The following is a 22894-nucleotide window of genomic DNA, read 5'->3' on the forward strand; positions in this document are numbered from 1 at the left end:
AGAGTACAGCACAGAGTACAGCACAGCACAGAGTACAGCACAGAGTACAGCACAGAGTACAGCACAGAGTACAGTACAGAGTACAGCACAGAGTACAGCACAGAGTACAGCACAGAGTACAGCACAGAGTACAGCACAGAGTACAGCACAGAGTACAGCACAGAGTACAGCACAGAGTACAGCACAGAGTACAGTACAGAGTACAGCACAGAGTACAGCACAGAGTACAGCACAGAGTACAGCACAGAGTACAGCACAGAGTACAGCACAGAGTACAGCACAGAGTACAGCACAGAGTACAGTACAGAGTACAGCACAGAGTACAGTACAGAGTACAGCACAGAGTACAGCACAGTACAGAGTACAGCACAGAGTACAGCACAGAGTACAGTACAGAGTACAGCACAGAGTACAGTACAGAGTACAGCACAGAGTACAGCACAGCACAGAGTACAGTACAGAGTACAGCACAGAGTACAGTACAGAGTACAGTACAGAGTACAGTACAGCACAGCACAGAGTACAGCACAGAGTACAGCACAGCACAGAGTACAGCACAGAGTACAGCACAGCACAGAGTACAGCACAGAGTACAGCACAGAGTACAGTACAGAGTACAGCACAGAGTACAGCACAGCACAGAGTACAGTACAGAGTACAGCACAGAGTACAGCACAGAGTACAGCACAGAGTACAGCACAGAGTACAGCACAGAGTACAGCACAGAGTACAGCACAGAGTACAGTACAGTACAGAGTACAGCACAGAGTACAGTACAGAGTACAGCACAGAGTACAGCACAGCACAGAGTACAGTACAGAGTACAGCACAGAGTACAGCACAGAGTACAGTACAGAGTACAGCACAGAGTACAGCACAGAGTACAGTACAGTACAGAGTACAGCACAGAGTACAGCACAGAGTACAGCACAGAGTACAGCACAGAGTACAGTACAGAGTACAGCACAGAGTACAGCACAGAGTACAGCACAGAGTACAGCACAGAGTACAGCACAGAGTACAGCACAGAGTACAGCACAGAGTACAGCACAGAGTACAGCACAGAGTACAGCACAGAGTACAGTACAGAGTACAGCACAGAGTACAGCACAGAGTACAGCACAGAGTACAGTACAGAGTACAGCACAGAGTACAGTACAGAGTACAGCACAGAGTACAGCACAGCACAGAGTACAGCACAGAGTACAGCACAGAGTACAGCACAGAGTACAGCACAGAGTACAGCACAGAGTACAGCACAGAGTACAGCACAGCACAGAGTACAGTACAGAGTACAGCACAGAGTACAGCACAGAGTACAGCACAGAGTACAGCACAGAGTACAGCACAGAGTACAGCACAGAGTACAGCACAGAGTACAGCACAGCACAGAGTACAGCACAGAGTACAGCACAGAGTACAGCACAGAGTACAGTACAGAGTACAGTACAGAGTACAGCACAGAGTACAGCACAGCACAGAGTACAGTACAGAGTACAGTACAGCACAGAGTACAGCACAGAGTACAGCACAGAGTACAGTACAGAGTACAGTACAGAGTACAGTACAGAGTACAGCACAGAGTACAGCACAGAGTACAGTACAGAGTACAGCACAGAGTACAGCACAGAGTACAGCACAGAGTACAGCACAGCACAGAGTACAGCACAGAGTACAGTACAGAGTACAGCACAGAGTACAGCACAGAGTACAGCACAGCACAGAGTACAGCACAGAGTACAGCACAGAGTACAGTACAGAGTACAGCACAGAGTACAGTACAGAGTACAGCACAGAGTACAGCACAGAGTACAGCACAGAGTACAGCACAGAGTACAGCACAGAGTACAGCACAGAGTACAGTACAGAGTACAGCACAGAGTACAGCACAGTACAGAGTACAGCACAGAGTACAGCACAGAGTACAGCACAGAGTACAGCACAGAGTACAGCACAGAGTACAGCACAGAGTACAGCACAGAGTACAGCACAGAGTACAGCACAGAGTACAGTACAGAGTACAGCACAGAGTACAGCACAGAGTACAGCACAGAGTACAGCACAGAGTACAGTACAGAGTACAGTACAGAGTACAGCACAGAGTACAGCACAGAGTACAGCACAGAGTACAGCACAGCACAGAGTACAGTACAGAGTACAGCACAGAGTACAGCACAGAGTACAGTACAGTACAGAGTACAGCACAGAGTACAGTACAGAGTACAGCACAGAGTACAGCACAGCACAGAGTACAGTACAGAGTACAGCACAGAGTACAGCACAGAGTACAGTACAGAGTACAGCACAGCACAGAGTACAGCACAGAGTACAGCACAGAGTACAGTACAGAGTACAGTACAGAGTACAGCACAGAGTACAGTACAGAGTACAGCACAGAGTACAGTACAGAGTACAGCACAGAGTACAGTACAGAGTACAGCACAGAGTACAGTACAGAGTACAGCACAGAGTACAGTACAGAGTACAGCACAGAGTACAGCACAGAGTACAGCACAGCACAGAGTACAGCACAGAGTACAGCACAGAGTACAGCACAGAGTACAGCACAGAGTACAGCACAGAGTACAGCACAGCACAGAGTACAGTACAGAGTACAGCACAGAGTACAGTACAGAGTACAGCACAGAGTACAGCACAGAGTACAGCACAGAGTACAGCACAGAGTACAGCACAGAGTACAGCACAGAGTACAGCACAGAGTACAGCACAGAGTACAGCACAGAGTACAGCACAGCACAGAGTACAGCACAGAGTACAGCACAGAGTACAGCACAGAGTACAGTACAGAGTACAGCACAGAGTACAGCACAGAGTACAGCACAGAGTACAGCACAGAGTACAGCACAGAGTACAGCACAGAGTACAGCACAGAGTACAGCACAGAGTACAGCACAGAGTACAGCACAGAGTACAGTACAGAGTACAGCACAGAGTACAGCACAGAGTACAGCACAGAGTACAGCACAGAGTACAGCACAGAGTACAGCACAGAGTACAGCACAGAGTACAGCACAGAGTACAGTACAGAGTACAGCACAGAGTACAGTACAGAGTACAGCACAGAGTACAGCACAGTACAGAGTACAGCACAGAGTACAGCACAGAGTACAGTACAGAGTACAGCACAGAGTACAGTACAGAGTACAGCACAGAGTACAGCACAGCACAGAGTACAGTACAGAGTACAGCACAGAGTACAGTACAGAGTACAGTACAGAGTACAGTACAGCACAGCACAGAGTACAGCACAGAGTACAGCACAGAGTACAGTACAGAGTACAGCACAGAGTACAGTACAGAGTACAGTACAGAGTACAGCACAGAGTACAGCACAGAGTACAGCACAGAGTACAGCACAGAGTACAGCACAGAGTACAGCACAGAGTACAGTACAGAGTACAGTACAGAGTACAGCACAGAGTACAGCACAGAGTACAGCACAGAGTACAGCACAGCACAGAGTACAGTACAGAGTACAATACAGAGTACAGTACAGAGTACAGTACAGAGTACAGCACAGAGTACAGCACAGAGTACAGTACAGAGTACAGTACAGAGTAGAGCACAGAGTACAGCACAGAGTACAGTACAGCACAGCACAGAGTACAGTACAGAGTACAGCACAGAGTACAGTACAGCACAGAGTACAGCACAGAGTACAGCACAGAGTACAGTACAGAGTACAGTACAGAGTACAGCACAGAGTACAGCACAGAGTACAGCACAGAGTACAGCACAGAGTACAGCACAGCACAGAGTACAGCACAGAGTACAGCACAGAGTACAGCACAGAGTACAGCACAGAGTACAGCACAGAGTACAGCACAGAGTACAGCACAGAGTACAGCACAGAGTACAGCACAGAGCACAGCACAGCACAGAGTACAGCACAGAGTACAGCACAGAGTACAGTACAGCACAGCACAGAGTACAGCACAGAGTACAGCACAGAGTACAGCACAGAGTACAGCACAGAGTACAGCACAGAGTACAGCACAGCACAGAGTACAGCACAGAGTACAGCACAGAGTACAGCACAGAGCACAGCACAGCACAGAGTACAGCACAGAGTACAGCACAGAGTACAGCACAGAGTACAGCACAGCACAGAGTACAGCACAGAGTACAGCACAGAGTACAGCACAGAGTACAGCACAGAGTACAGCACAGAGCACAGCACAGCACAGAGTACAGCACAGAGTACAGCACAGAGTACAGCACAGAGTACAGCACAGAGTACAGCACAGAGTACAGCACAGAGCACAGCACAGAGTACAGCACAGAGCACAGCACAGCACAGAGTACAGTACAGAGTACAGCACAGAGTACAGTACAGAGTACAGCACAGAGTACAGCACAGAGTACAGCACAGAGTACAGCACAGAGTACAGCACAGAGTACAGCACAGAGTACAGCACAGAGTACAGCACAGAGTACAGCACAGAGTACAGTACAGCACAGAGTACAGTACAGAGTACAGTACAGAGTACAGCACAGAGTACAGCACAGAGTACAGCACAGAGTACAGCACAGAGTACAGCACAGAGTACAGTACAGAGTACAGCACAGAGTACAGCACAGAGTACAGCACAGAGTACAGTACAGAGTACAGTACAGAGTACAGCACAGAGTACAGCACAGAGTACAGCACAGAGTACAGCACAGAGTACAGCACAGAGTACAGCACAGAGTACAGCACAGAGTACAGCACAGAGTACAGCACAGAGTACAGCACAGAGTACAGCACAGAGTACAGTACAGTACAGAGTACAGCACAGAGTACAGCACAGAGTACAGTACAGAGTACAGCACAGAGTACAGCACAGAGTACAGTACAGAGTACAGCACAGAGTACAGTACAGAGTACAGCACAGAGTACAGTACAGAGTACAGTACACAGTACAGCACAGAGTACAGCACAGAGTACAGCACAGAGTACAGTACACAGTACAGCACAGAGTACAGCACAGAGTACAGCACAGAGTACAGCACAGAGTACAGCACAGAGTACAGTACAGTACAGAGTACAGCACAGAGTACAGCACAGAGTACAGCACAGAGTACAGCACAGAGTACAGCACAGAGTACAGCACAGAGTACAGCACAGAGTACAGCACAGAGTACAGTACAGTACAGAGTACAGCACAGAGTACAGCACAGAGTACAGCACAGAGTACAGCACAGAGTACAGCACAGAGTACAGCACAGAGTACAGCACAGAGTACAGCACAGAGCACAGCACAGAGTACAGCACAGAGTACAGCACAGAGTACAGCACAGAGTACAGCACAGAGTACAGCACAGAGTACAGCACAGAGTACAGCACAGAGTACAGCACAGAGTACAGCACAGAGTACAGCACAGAGTACAGCACAGAGTACAGCACAGAGTACAGCACAGCACAGAGTACAGCACAGAGTACAGTACAGAGTACAGTACAGAGTACAGCACAGAGTACAGTACAGAGTACAGCACAGAGTACAGCACAGTACAGAGCACAGCACAGAGTACAGCACAGAGTACAGCACAGAGTACAGCACAGAGTACAGCACAGAGTACAGCACAGAGTACAGTACAGAGTACAGTACAGAGTACAGCACAGAGCACAGCACAGAGTACAGCACAGAGTACAGCACAGAGTACAGCACAGAGTACAGCACAGAGTACAGTACAGAGTACAGCACAGAGTACAGCACAGAGTACAGCACAGAGCACAGCACAGAGTACAGCACAGAGTACAGCACAGAGTACAGCACAGAGCACAGTACAGAGTACAGTACAGAGTACAGCACAGAGTACAGTACAGAGTACAGCACAGAGTACAGCACAGAGTACAGCACAGAGTACAGTACAGAGTACAGTACAGAGTACAGTACAGAGTACAGCACAGAGTACAGCACAGAGTACAGCACAGAGTACAGCACAGAGTACAGTACAGAGTACAGTACAGAGTACAGCACAGAGTACAGTACAGCACAGAGTACAGCACAGAGTACAGTACAGAGTACAGTACAGAGTACAGCACAGAGTACAGCACAGAGTACAGCACAGAGTACAGTACAGAGTACAGCACAGAGTACAGAAGAGTACAGCACAGAGTACAGTACAGAGTACAGTACAGAGTACAGTACAGCACAGAGTACAGCACAGAGTACAGTACAGAGTACAGTACAGAGTACAGCACAGAGTACAGCACAGAGTACAGCACAGAGTACAGTACAGAGTACAGCACAGAGTACAGCACAGAGTACAGCACAGAGTACAGCACAGAGTACAGCACAGAGTACAGCACAGAGTACAGCACAGAGTACAGCACAGAGTACAGCACAGAGTACAGCACAGAGTACAGCACAGAGTACAGCACAGAGTACAGCACAGAGTACAGCACAGAGTACAGCACAGAGTACAGCACAGAGTACAGCACAGAGTACAGCACAGAGTACAGCACAGAGTACAGCACAGAGTACAGCACAGAGTACAGCACAGAGTACAGCACAGAGTACAGCACAGAGTACAGCACAGAGTACAGCACAGAGTACAGCACAGAGTACAGTACAGAGTACAGCACAGAGTACAGCACAGAGTACAGCACAGAGTACAGCACAGAGTACAGCACAGAGTACAGCACAGAGTACAGCACAGAGTACAGCACAGAGTACAGCACAGAGTACAGCACAGAGTACAGCACAGAGTACAGCACAGAGTACAGCACAGAGTACAGCACAGAGTACAGCACAGAGTACAGCACAGAGTACAGCACAGAGTACAGCACAGAGTACAGCACAGAGTACAGCACAGAGTACAGCACAGAGTACAGCACAGAGTACAGCACAGAGTACAGCACAGCACAGAGTACAGTACAGAGTACAGCACAGAGTACAGCACAGAGTACAGTACAGAGTACAGCACAGAGTACAGCACAGAGTACAGCACAGAGTACAGTACAGAGTACAGCACAGAGTACAGCACAGCACAGAGTACAGTACAGAGTACAGCACAGAGTACAGCACAGAGTACAGTACAGAGTACAGCACAGCACAGAGTACAGCACAGAGTACAGCACAGAGTACAGTACAGAGTACAGTACAGAGTACAGCACAGAGTACAGTACAGAGTACAGCACAGAGTACAGTACAGAGTACAGCACAGAGTACAGTACAGAGTACAGCACAGAGTACAGTACAGAGTACAGCACAGAGTACAGTACAGAGTACAGCACAGAGTACAGCACAGAGTACAGCACAGCACAGAGTACAGCACAGAGTACAGCACAGAGTACAGCACAGAGTACAGCACAGAGTACAGCACAGAGTACAGCACAGCACAGAGTACAGTACAGAGTACAGCACAGAGTACAGTACAGAGTACAGCACAGAGTACAGCACAGAGTACAGCACAGAGTACAGCACAGAGTACAGCACAGAGTACAGCACAGAGTACAGCACAGAGTACAGCACAGAGTACAGCACAGAGTACAGCACAGCACAGAGTACAGCACAGAGTACAGCACAGAGTACAGCACAGAGTACAGCACAGAGTACAGCACAGAGTACAGCACAGAGTACAGCACAGAGTACAGCACAGAGTACAGCACAGAGTACAGTACAGAGTACAGCACAGAGTACAGCACAGAGTACAGCACAGAGTACAGCACAGAGTACAGCACAGAGTACAGCACAGAGTACAGCACAGAGTACAGCACAGAGTACAGTACAGAGTACAGCACAGAGTACAGTACAGAGTACAGCACAGAGTACAGCACAGTACAGAGTACAGCACAGAGTACAGCACAGAGTACAGTACAGAGTACAGCACAGAGTACAGTACAGAGTACAGCACAGAGTACAGCACAGCACAGAGTACAGTACAGAGTACAGCACAGAGTACAGTACAGAGTACAGTACAGAGTACAGTACAGCACAGCACAGAGTACAGCACAGAGTACAGCACAGAGTACAGTACAGAGTACAGCACAGAGTACAGTACAGAGTACAGTACAGAGTACAGCACAGAGTACAGCACAGAGTACAGCACAGAGTACAGCACAGAGTACAGCACAGAGTACAGCACAGAGTACAGTACAGAGTACAGTACAGAGTACAGCACAGAGTACAGCACAGAGTACAGCACAGAGTACAGCACAGCACAGAGTACAGTACAGAGTACAATACAGAGTACAGTACAGAGTACAGTACAGAGTACAGCACAGAGTACAGCACAGAGTACAGTACAGAGTACAGTACAGAGTAGAGCACAGAGTACAGCACAGAGTACAGTACAGCACAGAGTACAGCACAGAGTACAGCACAGAGTACAGTACAGAGTACAGCACAGAGTACAGTACAGCACAGAGTACAGCACAGAGTACAGCACAGAGTACAGTACAGAGTACAGTACAGAGTACAGCACAGAGTACAGCACAGAGTACAGCACAGAGTACAGCACAGAGTACAGCACAGCACAGAGTACAGCACAGAGTACAGCACAGAGTACAGCACAGAGTACAGCACAGAGTACAGCACAGAGTACAGCACAGAGTACAGCACAGAGTACAGCACAGAGTACAGCACAGAGCACAGCACAGCACAGAGTACAGCACAGAGTACAGCACAGAGTACAGCACAGAGTACAGCACAGAGTACAGTACAGCACAGCACAGAGTACAGCACAGAGTACAGCACAGAGTACAGCACAGAGTACAGCACAGAGTACAGCACAGAGTACAGCACAGCACAGAGTACAGCACAGAGTACAGCACAGAGTACAGCACAGAGCACAGCACAGCACAGAGTACAGCACAGAGTACAGCACAGAGTACAGCACAGAGTACAGCACAGAGTACAGCACAGAGTACAGCACAGAGCACAGCACAGAGTACAGCACAGAGCACAGCACAGCACAGAGTACAGTACAGAGTACAGCACAGAGTACAGTACAGAGTACAGCACAGAGTACAGCACAGAGTACAGCACAGAGTACAGCACAGAGTACAGCACAGAGTACAGCACAGAGTACAGCACAGAGTACAGCACAGAGTACAGCACAGAGTACAGTACAGCACAGAGTACAGTACAGAGTACAGTACAGAGTACAGCACAGAGTACAGCACAGAGTACAGCACAGAGTACAGCACAGAGTACAGCACAGAGTACAGTACAGAGTACAGCACAGAGTACAGCACAGAGTACAGCACAGAGTACAGTACAGAGTACAGCACAGAGTACAGCACAGAGTACAGCACAGAGTACAGCACAGAGTACAGCACAGAGTACAGCACAGAGTACAGCACAGAGTACAGCACAGAGTACAGCACAGAGTACAGCACAGAGTACAGCACAGAGTACAGCACAGAGTACAGCACAGAGTACAGTACAGTACAGAGTACAGCACAGAGTACAGCACAGAGTACAGTACAGAGTACAGCACAGAGTACAGCACAGAGTACAGTACAGAGTACAGCACAGAGTACAGTACAGAGTACAGCACAGAGTACAGTACAGAGTACAGTACACAGTACAGCACAGAGTACAGCACAGAGTACAGCACAGAGTACAGTACACAGTACAGCACAGAGTACAGCACAGAGTACAGCACAGAGTACAGCACAGAGTACAGCACAGAGTACAGTACAGTACAGAGTACAGCACAGAGTACAGCACAGAGTACAGCACAGAGTACAGCACAGAGTACAGCACAGAGTACAGCACAGAGTACAGCACAGAGTACAGCACAGAGTACAGTACAGTACAGAGTACAGCACAGAGTACAGCACAGAGTACAGCACAGAGTACAGCACAGAGTACAGCACAGAGTACAGCACAGAGTACAGCACAGAGTACAGCACAGAGCACAGCACAGAGTACAGCACAGAGTACAGCACAGAGTACAGCACAGAGTACAGCACAGAGTACAGCACAGAGTACAGCACAGAGTACAGCACAGAGTACAGCACAGAGTACAGCACAGAGTACAGCACAGAGTACAGCACAGAGTACAGCACAGCACAGAGTACAGCACAGAGTACAGTACAGAGTACAGTACAGAGTACAGCACAGAGTACAGTACAGAGTACAGCACAGAGTACAGCACAGTACAGAGCACAGCACAGAGTACAGCACAGAGTACAGCACAGAGTACAGCACAGAGTACAGCACAGAGTACAGCACAGAGTACAGTACAGAGTACAGTACAGAGTACAGCACAGAGCACAGCACAGAGTACAGCACAGAGTACAGCACAGAGTACAGCACAGAGTACAGCACAGAGTACAGTACAGAGTACAGCACAGAGTACAGCACAGAGTACAGCACAGAGCACAGCACAGAGTACAGCACAGAGTACAGCACAGAGTACAGCACAGAGCACAGTACAGAGTACAGTACAGAGTACAGCACAGAGTACAGTACAGAGTACAGCACAGAGTACAGCACAGAGTACAGCACAGAGTACAGTACAGAGTACAGTACAGAGTACAGTACAGAGTACAGCACAGAGTACAGCACAGAGTACAGCACAGAGTACAGCACAGAGTACAGTACAGAGTACAGTACAGAGTACAGCACAGAGTACAGTACAGCACAGAGTACAGCACAGAGTACAGTACAGAGTACAGTACAGAGTACAGCACAGAGTACAGCACAGAGTACAGCACAGAGTACAGTACAGAGTACAGCACAGAGTACAGAAGAGTACAGCACAGAGTACAGTACAGAGTACAGTACAGAGTACAGTACAGCACAGAGTACAGCACAGAGTACAGAAGAGTACAGCACAGAGTACAGTACAGAGTACAGTACAGAGTACAGCACAGAGTACAGAAGAGTACAGCACAGAGTACAGTACAGAGTACAGTACAGAGTACAGCACAGAGTACAGCACAGAGTACAGCACAGAGTACAGTACAGAGTACAGCACAGAGTACAGCACAGAGTACAGCACAGAGTACAGCACAGAGTACAGTACAGAGTACAGCACAGAGTACAGCACAGAGTACAGCACAGAGTACAGTACAGAGTACAGCACAGAGTACAGCACAGAGTACAGCACAGAGTACAGCACAGAGTACAGCACAGAGTACAGCACAGAGTACAGCACAGAGTACAGCACAGAGTACAGCACAGAGTACAGCACAGAGTACAGCACAGAGTACAGCACAGAGTACAGCACAGAGTACAGCACAGAGTACAGCACAGAGTACAGCACAGAGTACAGTACAGAGTACAGCACAGAGTACAGCACAGAGTACAGCACAGAGTACAGCACAGAGTACAGCACAGAGTACAGCACAGAGTACAGCACAGAGTACAGCACAGAGTACAGCACAGAGTACAGCACAGAGTACAGCACAGAGTACAGCACAGAGTACAGCACAGAGTACAGCACAGAGTACAGCACAGAGTACAGCACAGAGTACAGCACAGAGTACAGCACAGAGTACAGCACAGAGTACAGCACAGAGTACAGCACAGAGTACAGCACAGAGTACAGCACAGAGTACAGCACAGAGTACAGTACAGAGTACAGCACAGAGTACAGCACAGAGTACAGCACAGAGTACAGCACAGAGTACAGCACAGAGTACAGCACAGAGTACAGCACAGAGTACAGCACAGAGTACAGCACAGAGTACAGCACAGAGTACAGCACAGAGTACAGCACAGAGTACAGCACAGAGTACAGCACAGAGTACAGCACAGAGTACAGCACAGAGTACAGCACAGAGTACAGCACAGAGTACAGCACAGAGTACAGCACAGAGTACAGTACAGAGTACAGCACAGAGTACAGCACAGAGTACAGCACAGAGTACAGTACAGAGTACAGCACAGAGTACAGCACAGAGTACAGCACAGAGTACAGCACAGAGTACAGCACAGAGTACAGCACAGCACAGAGTACAGCACAGAGTACAGCACAGAGTACAGCACAGAGTACAGCACAGAGTACAGCACAGAGTACAGTACAGAGTACAGTACAGAGTACAGCACAGAGTACAGCACAGAGTACAGCACAGAGTACAGCACAGAGTACAGCACAGAGTACAGCACAGAGTACAGTACAGCACAGAGTACAGTACAGAGTACAGCACAGCACAGAGTACAGCACAGAGTACAGCACAGAGTACAGCACAGAGTACAGCACAGAGTACAGCACAGAGTACAGCACAGAGTACAGTACAGAGTACAGCACAGAGCACAGCACAGAGTACAGTACAGAGTACAGCACAGAGTACAGCACAGAGTACAGCACAGAGTACAGCACAGAGTACAGCACAGAGTACAGCACAGAGTACAGTACAGCACAGAGTACAGTACAGAGTACAGCACAGCACAGAGTACAGCACAGAGTACAGCACAGAGTACAGTACAGAGTACAGCACAGAGTACAGCACAGAGTACAGCACAGAGTACAGTACAGCACAGAGTACAGTACAGAGTACAGCACAGCACAGAGTACAGCACAGAGTACAGCACAGAGTACAGCACAGAGTACAGCACAGAGTACAGCACAGAGTACAGTACAGCACAGAGTACAGTACAGAGTACAGCACAGAGTACAGCACAGAGTACAGTACAGCACAGAGTACAGTACAGAGTACAGTACAGAGTACAGCACAGAGTACAGCACAGAGTACAGCACAGAGTACAGCACAGCACAGAGTACAGCACAGAGTACAGCACAGAGTACAGCACAGAGTACAGCACAGAGTACAGCACAGAGTACAGCACAGAGTACAGCACAGAGTACAGCACAGAGCACAGCACAGAGTACAGTACAGCACAGAGTACAGCACAGAGTACAGCACAGAGTACAGCACAGAGCACAGCACAGAGTACAGCACAGAGTACAGTACAGCACAGAGTACAGCACAGAGTACAGCACAGAGTACAGCACAGAGTACAGCACAGAGTACAGCACAGAGTACAGTACAGAGTACAGCACAGAGTACAGCACAGAGCACAGCACAGAGTACAGTACAGCACAGAGTACAGCACAGAGTACAGTACAGAGTACAGCACAGAGTACAGTACAGAGTACAGCACAGAGTACAGCACAGAGTACAGCACAGAGTACAGCACAGAGTACAGCACAGAGTACAGTACAGAGTACAGCACAGAGTACAGCACAGAGTACAGCACAGAGTACAGTACAGAGTACAGCACAGAGTACAGCACAGAGTACAGCACAGAGTACAGCACAGAGTACAGCACAGCACAGAGTACAGTACAGAGTACAGCACAGAGTACAGCACAGAGTACAGCACAGAGTACAGCACAGAGTACAGCACAGAGTACAGCACAGAGTACAGTACAGCACAGAGTACAGTACAGAGTACAGCACAGCACAGAGTACAGCACAGAGTACAGCACAGAGTACAGTACAGAGTACAGCACAGAGTACAGCACAGAGTACAGTACAGAGTACAGCACAGAGTACAGCACAGAGTACAGCACAGAGTACAGCACAGAGTACAGCACAGAGTACAGTACAGAGTACAGCACAGAGTACAGCACAGAGCACAGCACAGAGTACAGTACAGCACAGAGTACAGCACAGAGTACAGCACAGAGTACAGCACAGCACAGAGTACAGCACAGAGTACAGCACAGAGTACAGCACAGAGTACAGCACAGAGTACAGCACAGTACAGAGTACAGCACAGAGTACAGCACAGAGTACAGCACAGAGTACAGCACAGAGCACAGCACAGAGTACAGCACAGAGTACAGTACAGCACAGAGTACAGCACAGAGTACAGCACAGAGTACAGCACAGAGTACAGCACAGAGTACAGCACAGAGTACAGTACAGAGTACAGCACAGAGTACAGTACAGAGTACAGCACAGAGTACAGCACAGAGTACAGCACAGAGTACAGCACAGAGTACAGTACAGAGTACAGCACAGAGTACAGCACAGAGTACAGCACAGAGTACAGCACAGAGTACAGCACAGAGTACAGCACAGAGTACAGCACAGAGTACAGCACAGAGTACAGCACAGAGTACAGCACAGAGTACAGCACAGAGTACAGTACAGAGTACAGCACAGAGTACAGCACAGAGTACAGCACAGAGCACAGTACAGAGTACAGTACAGAGTACAGCACAGAGTACAGTACAGAGTACAGCACAGAGTACAGCACAGAGTACAGCACAGAGGCGACGTTCTTTCATCAATGCCCACCTTCACCTTTGACACTGACGGTGTGCTTGGAGGTGAGATGCTTTAGTGTTTGAAGGTTGTACCTTTAAGGATTTGCTGAAAGTAATGGAAATGAGAAAAGTGGACAGATTCTTATGGAGACCCATAGGAGACAGAGGTACATATAGCTCCCTAATTAGGAAATTTATGCATTAAGTTCAATATTAGAAAAAAAAAGCCAGATCAATAGTCTTAAAGCATATAAACTATGACTTGAAAATCTCTCACATGAACTTCCCTGTGAACAGTCAGATTTCTTCCATCTGGGAATCTTCCAAAGTCAAACACAGCAGTCATTTTAGCTCATTTACTCAAACACATTCTTAGCAGCTCCTTGGCATTTCAGATAATGTGCTAGGCTGTAGGGATACAGAAAGAGGAGCAAGCCAAAAACATGTAAAGGGAGACGTGATTGAGCGTTTATGAAAGAAATGTATAGAGTACATAGTTACAAAGTGAGTGAAGGAAACCTAAAGTTGTCAACTGGGTTTCAACAGAGTGGAACTTCTTACATGCTTCTGCTTCTGGCCAGATAATAAAGTAGTCAGACAGGCCCACATAAAAGATAACCAATGATCCTTCTTCAAGACATTTAAAGATAGACATAAGAAACAGGAAAATGTCAAAGGCTTGATAAAAAGATATTCTATCACTTCTTTGGAAAATTATTTTGGGTGCAGAAATGCCATAAAAATTCAGATCAGGTGAGATTAAGATGGTAAAGGGTAGTTCATCCTGTGATCCATGTCATCACCATTCAGAACGAAGTCTCCATCGTGTTGGGCGTCCTGCTCCAATGACCCGCTTTATTTCCTAGAGATAGGGTCTCTCACAAAACAGGGGGCAAACTCCAGCAAGCTTCCTGTCCCTATCCCTATAGGCATACGTGGCCCAACTTGGCTTCTTATGTGGGTTTAAACCAAGGTCTTAACACCTGTGCAGCATTTACAGGATTTCCTCACTGAGTTATCTTTCCTGCTCCTTATTTGTTTTTAAGATAGGGCCCTAGGTTTCCAAGAACTCCTTGAATCCTGACTGCTTGTCTACCTCTCCAGTGCCAGGATTATAGGTACCATATCCAGATTAATAGTACCATTTTAAAAAAGTTACTGGAGCTTTAACTCATAAAAAAAATTATCTAAGGGGGCAGTTTAAAACTGCATGGAGATGATTTGCTGAATCAAAAGAGAGCTCCAAATGCCACCTACATACTTGTTTCACCAGGGAAAATGCAGTAAGCCCAAACCCTCAGATTCTAGAACTGATGGAATCAACCTTTTTATTACTCCTCCAAAGTAGAAAAATTAAGCATGTATCAAGTCATACAAAGTCAAGTGCAGAGCTACTTAAGCACTTAAAGAAGGCTTAAAGCTAATTATTTTTCTAGTTCGAACTTTGTCATGGATTTTTCACTTTTTGGTAGTTGATAAAAATATATTTGATAGTTAAAGTGTAAAATTCACCATGAAGCTTCACAGTTTCAGAACAGCTCTAAGTTCAATGAGATGATTACACTTTGGGCCTGGTTTATTTTGGTGATTTTTTTTTTTAACTTGGAAGTTTTTGTTTGTTTTTTTAATAACAAGAATAACAAAAATAATCCCCAAAGAAGACTGGATAACATAGGAACCACATACTTATGACAAACAAAAGAAATCCATCTTTTTTCCTTCCTTATTCTGGTGCTGGGCACCGAGCCCAGGGTCTCACGATTGCTAGGCAAGAGGTCTACACTGAGCTAAAGTCAACAGAAAGCAATCTTTCTCACAGGACATCTTTTGCTTTTGGACTCTGAGGAACTATAACTTTTTAAAAGTTTTCAATTACATATCTGAAAGTTGATCATTCAATAGTCACAGCCCTTTAGTGCTTTCCACGAATTTAATGACTGAGAGCATTAGAGTCATGAGTGTCTAAGACTCTCTGGGTTCTGATCTTGGTTCAAACTCCCCTGCCTTGTTTTCCTCATCTAAAATAAGACAAAATAACTAAAATTTAAAGTTAACTTGTAAGAAAAAAACAAAACCCAAAACAACAACAAAAAACTGTTTTTGTTTTGTTTTTTAAAGGTAGGGTCTCATGTAGGCCAGGCTGGCCTCCAACTCACTACTGTGTGGCTGAGAGTGAAATTAAACTCCTGATCTTTCCGCCTCCACTTACCAAGTTCTAAATTACGACATGTGTCATCACCATGCCTCACTTTTTTATTTATTTATCTTTTTTTGAGACATGGTCTTATTACGAAGCCCACGTTAGTCTCAGGGTCACACTTCTCCCAGCTTAGGCCCCCAAGTGGTGTAAACTGCCACACCCAATTGCTAATGGAAAATTTTAGGAACAGATGTCATACAGTATTAATTCCTAACAATTGTGATATATGTTACTGAGGCTGTCATGAAAGAAATTTTGGCATCACAAAACATCTAGTACATATAATTCCTGGTATGCTATCTTAGGGCATGAAGTAAGTAAAAACTTCATCTTACAATGTACTTCTAGAAATATAAAAGAAAGATCCAATAAACCATTCAGCTATAAAGTTTACTGGAACTGAAGCTAGAAGTCTTTTCTTGTAGATTGTACTTGAGGGTTGTTCTAACTGAGTCTCCTAACAGGAGATATTAGAGCATTTCTCCTATGGCATGGCTCAATCTTTTGGACTTATTAATAAAGAAACCTATTATTTTCAATTTTCAAGTATACTAGCTGATTCTGATACTGTTTTTCTTTAAAATAACACAGGAGGAAAAAGACAAAGAAGGGAGATGAGAAACTAGGTCCGTCAGAGACAAACCCCAGTGGTTTCTAACCAGCGGTCAGTGGCTCATTAGAGTTTTGCTGGTACACTGTCCTGCTGGCAGCCCTTGTTGCTCATATCTTCTTCCCTACAGAAAATGAGCACCAAAACCCCTTATTCTGCTCCAGGATTTCCTTTTCAGAAGGAAAGAAACTGCGTGATACTCAGTGAGGGAAATTCAGAAGTCACTGGGAATCCCAGAAACACAGTGAAGAAAGTGGAGAGCTGGGGAAGTAGACACCTCTGAAGCAATTCTGCTTAGCTCTCCCTGCACATTCTCCACTACAGCAGGTCTGTGACACAGCCTGGAAGCCTCTGCCTACATACATCCAATGAAAGGACTCGTACTTCTAGTGTGCTTGATAAAAGCAAGAAATCCTGTTCTTCACATTATTAAACCTTGCCCTAAAATACTCGTCCAGTTTGTCCACTGTTCTGTCTTGACCGAGGGCTCCATTATTATTCTCTCATGTAGTTCTGCAGTAATAGTACCGGTAGCAAACACCATAGCCTATATGTACTCATTTTAAGTCTTGTCATTTGTCTTTCTTGAAGCCCTTTGATAAGTCACTATCACAAATAACAAAAGGTCTAAGATTTTAACCTGAAACACATCTTTTCTACTGCTCCACATTGCAACAACCTCTAACGGCTGCGGTACCAAGCTGTTCTGTGTCTCCACGTCTGGTTCACTTGTTGCCTCCATCTGGAACATTCTTTAGCACAGGCTCAGGGTTCATGGCAGCAGGCATTTAAAATAAGCCTGATTAAAGCTTGAATATTTTATAACTCCAATGGTACAACTTTTGATCCTCCAGAATATAACATTTAGCCAGTACATAAAAAGGCAAGGCTTAAATAGATAGATAGATAGATAGATAGATAGATAGATAGATAGATAGATAGATAGAAAAAAAAAAAGAAAAGGCAAGGCTTAAATGCCTCTCCGTAACTTCTGTACTTACCTAAGTTGCTATATGTGGCACTGCAGGGATTCACGTCTATAGGATCCGAAGTGTCATCCTTTTCTTCTTCCCTTTCCAGGTCAGGTGGGGGCAATGCTGGTGTGACTGAAGTGCCATCTTGCTTCACAAGAAGAGTTCTTGGATCTTGAGGAGAAAATTCCTCTGCCACTTCGTGGGTCACCCGACTGAAACAAATCAGACAGCTCATCAAATCTGAATGCAAAAGATCTGTTAAAATTTAGATTTATCTGAGCAGGGGGTCTAGGTCCTCTCCATGCATGGTCCTCTGTTGGTGCATCAGTCTCTGCAGGACCCCCTGGGTTCAGATCTTTTAGCTTTGTTGGTCTCCTTGTGGGGCTCCTGTCCCCTCCATGTCCCTCTATCTCTATCCCTCTCTTCTTCCATAAGACTCCCTGCTCTCTGTCCAAAGTTTGGCTATGAGTCTCAGCATAGACTTCAATCCCCTGTTGGGTGGAGCCTTTCAGAGGACCCTCTATAGTAGGCTCCCATTCTGTGTCCTCTCTTCCAACACTTCTGGTGTCTATCCTGTTTGCCATTCTGAATGAGATTTAAGCATCCTCTAGACCCCCTGCTCAGTTGTGGCTGATTGGCAGCTCAGTTTCCATGTGGATCTCTGAGTGAGGGAGCAGAGGCTGCCTCTATCATAAACTCAGTTGACTGTTCTTTGATTGCTCACCCCTGATGATATGGCCTTGCCAGGCCACAGAGGAAGAGGATCCAGGCAGTCCTGGATGGGCAGATAATCGATGGCAATAGTGGAGAACTCCTCCTTTCAGTAGACTAGGGGAAGGGGATGGAAGGAAGAGGAAGGGATGGTGGGACTGGGGGAAGTTGAGAGAAGGAGCTTCAATCGGGATATATAATAAATTGTGAAGAAAAAAATTAAAATAAAAAGATTTAGATTTATAGGGCAGTGTGCTGGTCTTTAATCCTAGCACTTGGGAGGCAGAGGCAGATCTTTGTAAGTTTTAAGTTCCAGGCTATCCTGGTCTATATAGCAAGTTCGAGAACAGCCAGAGTTAACTAGAAAGAATAATAAATGAAATAATATTAAAAATGAGATTTATGGAAGACATGTTTCCCACAGATATGAACAAACAGCCTATAACCACAACAGTGGCTCATCAGCTCCCATGCACTTGCCTGAGCACAGACCAAGTATTTTGACCCTTGACTTCAAATAGAGATTGCAAGTTAACAGGTAAGGAATAGAGCAATTAAACAAAATTTGAGACCTTCATACATGAACAGTAAAGTAAACAAACATACATTTTTTTTAAAGAGAGAAGAGGTAACAACAGAAGATAATGAATGCTTAACTGGTTAAAATACTCAATAATTTAGTAAATTAGTCGTATATTTACTATATTATTTTACTTAATAGTACTCTATTACTATAGTAAATATCACACTTTATTTCCTTTACTTAACACATAGTATTTGCTACATGTTAAAATAATTCCTGAGGGATTCAAAAAGAACTCAGGATAAAATATTCTGCAAATAAGGATGCCAGTGTTTTGGTAAGTTAATGCCAGGTAGATAGAAGGTTCAGTTTTCATCTATGGGTGCAAGAGGGAAGTCAAATGAAAAGGAAGGTTAGGTCTTTAGCTAATGTCATTCATGAAAACAAATCTGAAGCATCCTTCTGGTCATGAATGAGTTAAAGAGTCATCTTTTCAACCACTGTCAGCTCATTCACTTTTAGCTACCTTTTCCTAGTCTCCCCACTCCCTATCCCTACCTAAACTATGTCAATCCTATGATCTTGAAGTACAAGGGGTGCAAATGGTCACTAATTGCTGGAGCATAAAACAGCTCAGTCAGGGGCTGGAGAGATGGCTCAGTGGTTAAGAGCACTGACTGTTCTTCCAGAGGACCCACGTTCAAATCTAAGGACCCACATGTCAGTTCATGACTGTCTATAACTCTAAGATCTGACAACCTCACAAAGATACATATGCATGTGAAATACCAATGCATGTAAAAATGAAAATAAATAATTAAAAAAAACCCGGTAGAGTCAGCAAATCTCAAGTTGCTAGCTAATGAATTACACTCAAAATGAGGCATCTTTAGAGGTCTCAGAGTCTGAGAAGTGTTTTGAGACTATCTTAGCCTCACCATATTCCTCATGTCTTCTTTGTAGGCAAAGAGGAAGAATAATAAGAAACATTTTTGGGGGGAGTGGAGGCGGCACGTGTGGGTATATGTCTTCAGGATAGAAGATGTCACTGAGGGGCCTCAATTTTCTTACTTTTTTTTTTTTTTTTGAGACAAGGTCTCTCACTGAACCCAAGCTCACTGGCTATACTGACTGTCCTAGGAAATCACTAAATCTGCTTGTAGAAGAATGTTGAAGCTTTAACATTTTTCCTCTCAAAGGAAGAATGGTATTTTCTAGTCACTTTATATGTGCTGCCTTGAAATTAGAAGTGGTTTGTGTTAACTTTGGCCTAGCAAAGAAGATCTTCTTTCTCTTTAAGTAGGTGCATAACTACTCAGTAACCTCCAATCCTGAGAGTGGCTTGGGAGTGTCACTTCACTGTCTTTACTGAGGCATGGAAGCCAGGCTCCCGTGTTGCCTTTCTTTATGATGTCCCGTCTCAGGAGAAAATGGTTTTGTGTGGAAGGCCCTTTGTTTTGATGCCTAAGGCAGCCCACTGAGAAGAGGCAGCATGCTTCCACAGACTGCCCTTTCTGACCGCTAGTGAAGAGGTCCGTTCCCACGTCTCCTACCCCCAGTACCAGAGCCTACAATGGAACTTCCAGTTCACTACACCCTGCTGGTGTAAAGAAAGGCTCTGGCTCTTTTGGCTTGGAAGAGTAGTTCTGAAGCTATTGTAGCCAGCGGATTTCTAGCCTTCGTTTCTGTCCAGACACATGCATCCTTTTTATAAGAAAAGACAGGTAAAAAGGTACTCCTTCAGATTTCTCCCTTAAATCTGCAGTTGATGTATGTTCTAATAAGACACAAGTAAAAATCTCTTACAGAAACTTATGGGCAAAAAAAAAAAAAAAAAAAAAAAATGCAGGCTGAAGAGACAACTCCGTTGAAAAAGTACTCAGTGCAAGAAAAGGCCATGTATTCTGATCTCCAGAGCTCATAAAAAGTTGCACACAGGTGGAATGCACCTGTGTCTCGGCACGGGAAGGCAGAGAAGTCCCAGGACTTGCTGGCCACCTCTGCGTTTGGTGGAACAGGATGGCAATCTCAGCTATTTTGGAGGCTAAAACAGAAGGAATCCAAGGCTTGCCTAGGCTTCATTGTGACTACAAGGCTAGCCTGGGCAACTGAGCAAGACTGTCTCAGAATAAAAAAAGTTTAATACAGGCTGAGAAGAGATTGTGGGTAAGTGCTAGTCTAGTATATGCTAGGTCCTGGGTTCAACACCAGACAGGCTGCTAGGAACCTCTAATCTCTGAACCTGCTCTTGGTCCCTTTCTTTTCTTTTCTTCTTTTTTAAAGGTAGTTTATTTATATGCTGCATATGAACATGTGCACACACTTGCTTGTCTGCACTCATAGGCGTCTATGGAGGCCAGTGGTTGATATCAGCTGTTTTTTCCTACTACTCTCCACCACATTTTTTTTTTTTTTTGAGACAGAGTCTCACTGAGTTTGGAGCTCACCGTTTAGGCCAGATGTGCTCCAGTGCTGGGGTGTATATGTGTGCTTGCCATGCCTGCTCTTCTACATTGGTGTTGAGGATCAGCTACTCTGAAAGCCACTGAAAGAGCCGCTGCTGTTAGCCTCTGGAATCCCTGGGTCTGTTCCACATACATAAGACAGAACCTTGCTCTAAGAGTGTGAAACATGGATGACAACAAGCAAGAAATATCAAAGACTCACCCGCTGTATTCACTCACACAATTCCCCATTGAAGGACATTTTCACAGGGTCTCTTCAAGTCTGTTAGCCATGCCCTGAAACTGACCGAGCAGAGGCCACTGAGTTTTGAAGAGTGCCAAGCTGCACAAGCTATGCTAAGACACCGGAATCCTGTACCTCAGTAACACCCATTGCACCTTGACCTTTACTATAGGGGCTTGGTCTTGGCAATGTGCCAAATTACCTTTGGGGAGCCAAGAAGGTGGAAGCTGGATTCATTAACCCTTTGAGGACCAGGGCAGCACAACTTACATAACAGGTTAGAATGTACTGATATACTAGATTATCAGTTAAAATAACTGTCAACTGCAAACATCTATGCAAGTGTTAGGAATTTGCAAATGGATGCTGAAATGTTTAATCTGCATTTACAATGACAGTCTTTAAAGGAGTAAGAACTTAAAAAATGTGTCATAATATGTCGTGTCTTAATGCTTGACAGACAGTTCTTTGTATTATTAAAATAGTAAAAGAGAGAAAAAGAGAGGTTCTAAGAGTTGAAATGTAGGTAGTAACAAGAGGGCTAAAAAACAAAGAATTGAGATAGCATGAGGCAAGAGCTACTCCTTCCTAAGTATAAACATTATAAAAAGACAAAGCAGCCAGGAGAAGAAGGAAAACCTTCCTCTTAGTTTCTGAGTGGGCACGTTAATTATAAAAGGAGTTTAGATCATCTTTTAAAGAAAATAAATGATCAAAATAATCAGGAAATCTTCTCAAATTCTAAAGCGATCCTTTATACAGGCTTTATCTCTCCTGACAAAATGTCTCACCAATATTTTACTGGGGGATATTCAAGGTGATGGAAAACACTTGTGTGGAAATTAGAAGCTGGTATTTGTTTTCCTATCACTTTGATCTTTGAACAAATGACACCATGAAGGAGATAACAGAGATGATGAAAACGTCCCGATCTCATTCAAGAGACAAGTGGGAAAAAATCCTATAAAATGAAAATCATAAGGAATATAATTTGAGAATCTTATTACATGT

At 45.4% G+C, this 22894-nt stretch overlaps 1 protein-coding gene across 3 annotated transcripts in view; it reads right to left on the minus strand.

Moving 5' to 3' along the window:
- Window positions 1–22894, minus strand: part of Peak1 (pseudopodium enriched atypical kinase 1) — a 239720-nt gene that overhangs the window by 44204 nt on the left and 172622 nt on the right. For all 3 annotated transcript variants that reach the window (XM_060374271.1, XM_060374279.1, XM_060374285.1), the window contains one exon: window positions 17989–18173. In XM_060374271.1, the coding sequence (XP_060230254.1) occupies window positions 17989–18173 (185 nt within the window). The remainder of the gene's footprint in view (window positions 1–17988; window positions 18174–22894) is intronic.

The sequence above is a fragment of the Meriones unguiculatus genome, chromosome 1, assembly GCF_030254825.1.
Source record: "Meriones unguiculatus strain TT.TT164.6M chromosome 1, Bangor_MerUng_6.1, whole genome shotgun sequence".
Lineage (NCBI taxonomy): Eukaryota > Metazoa > Chordata > Mammalia > Rodentia > Muridae > Meriones > Meriones unguiculatus.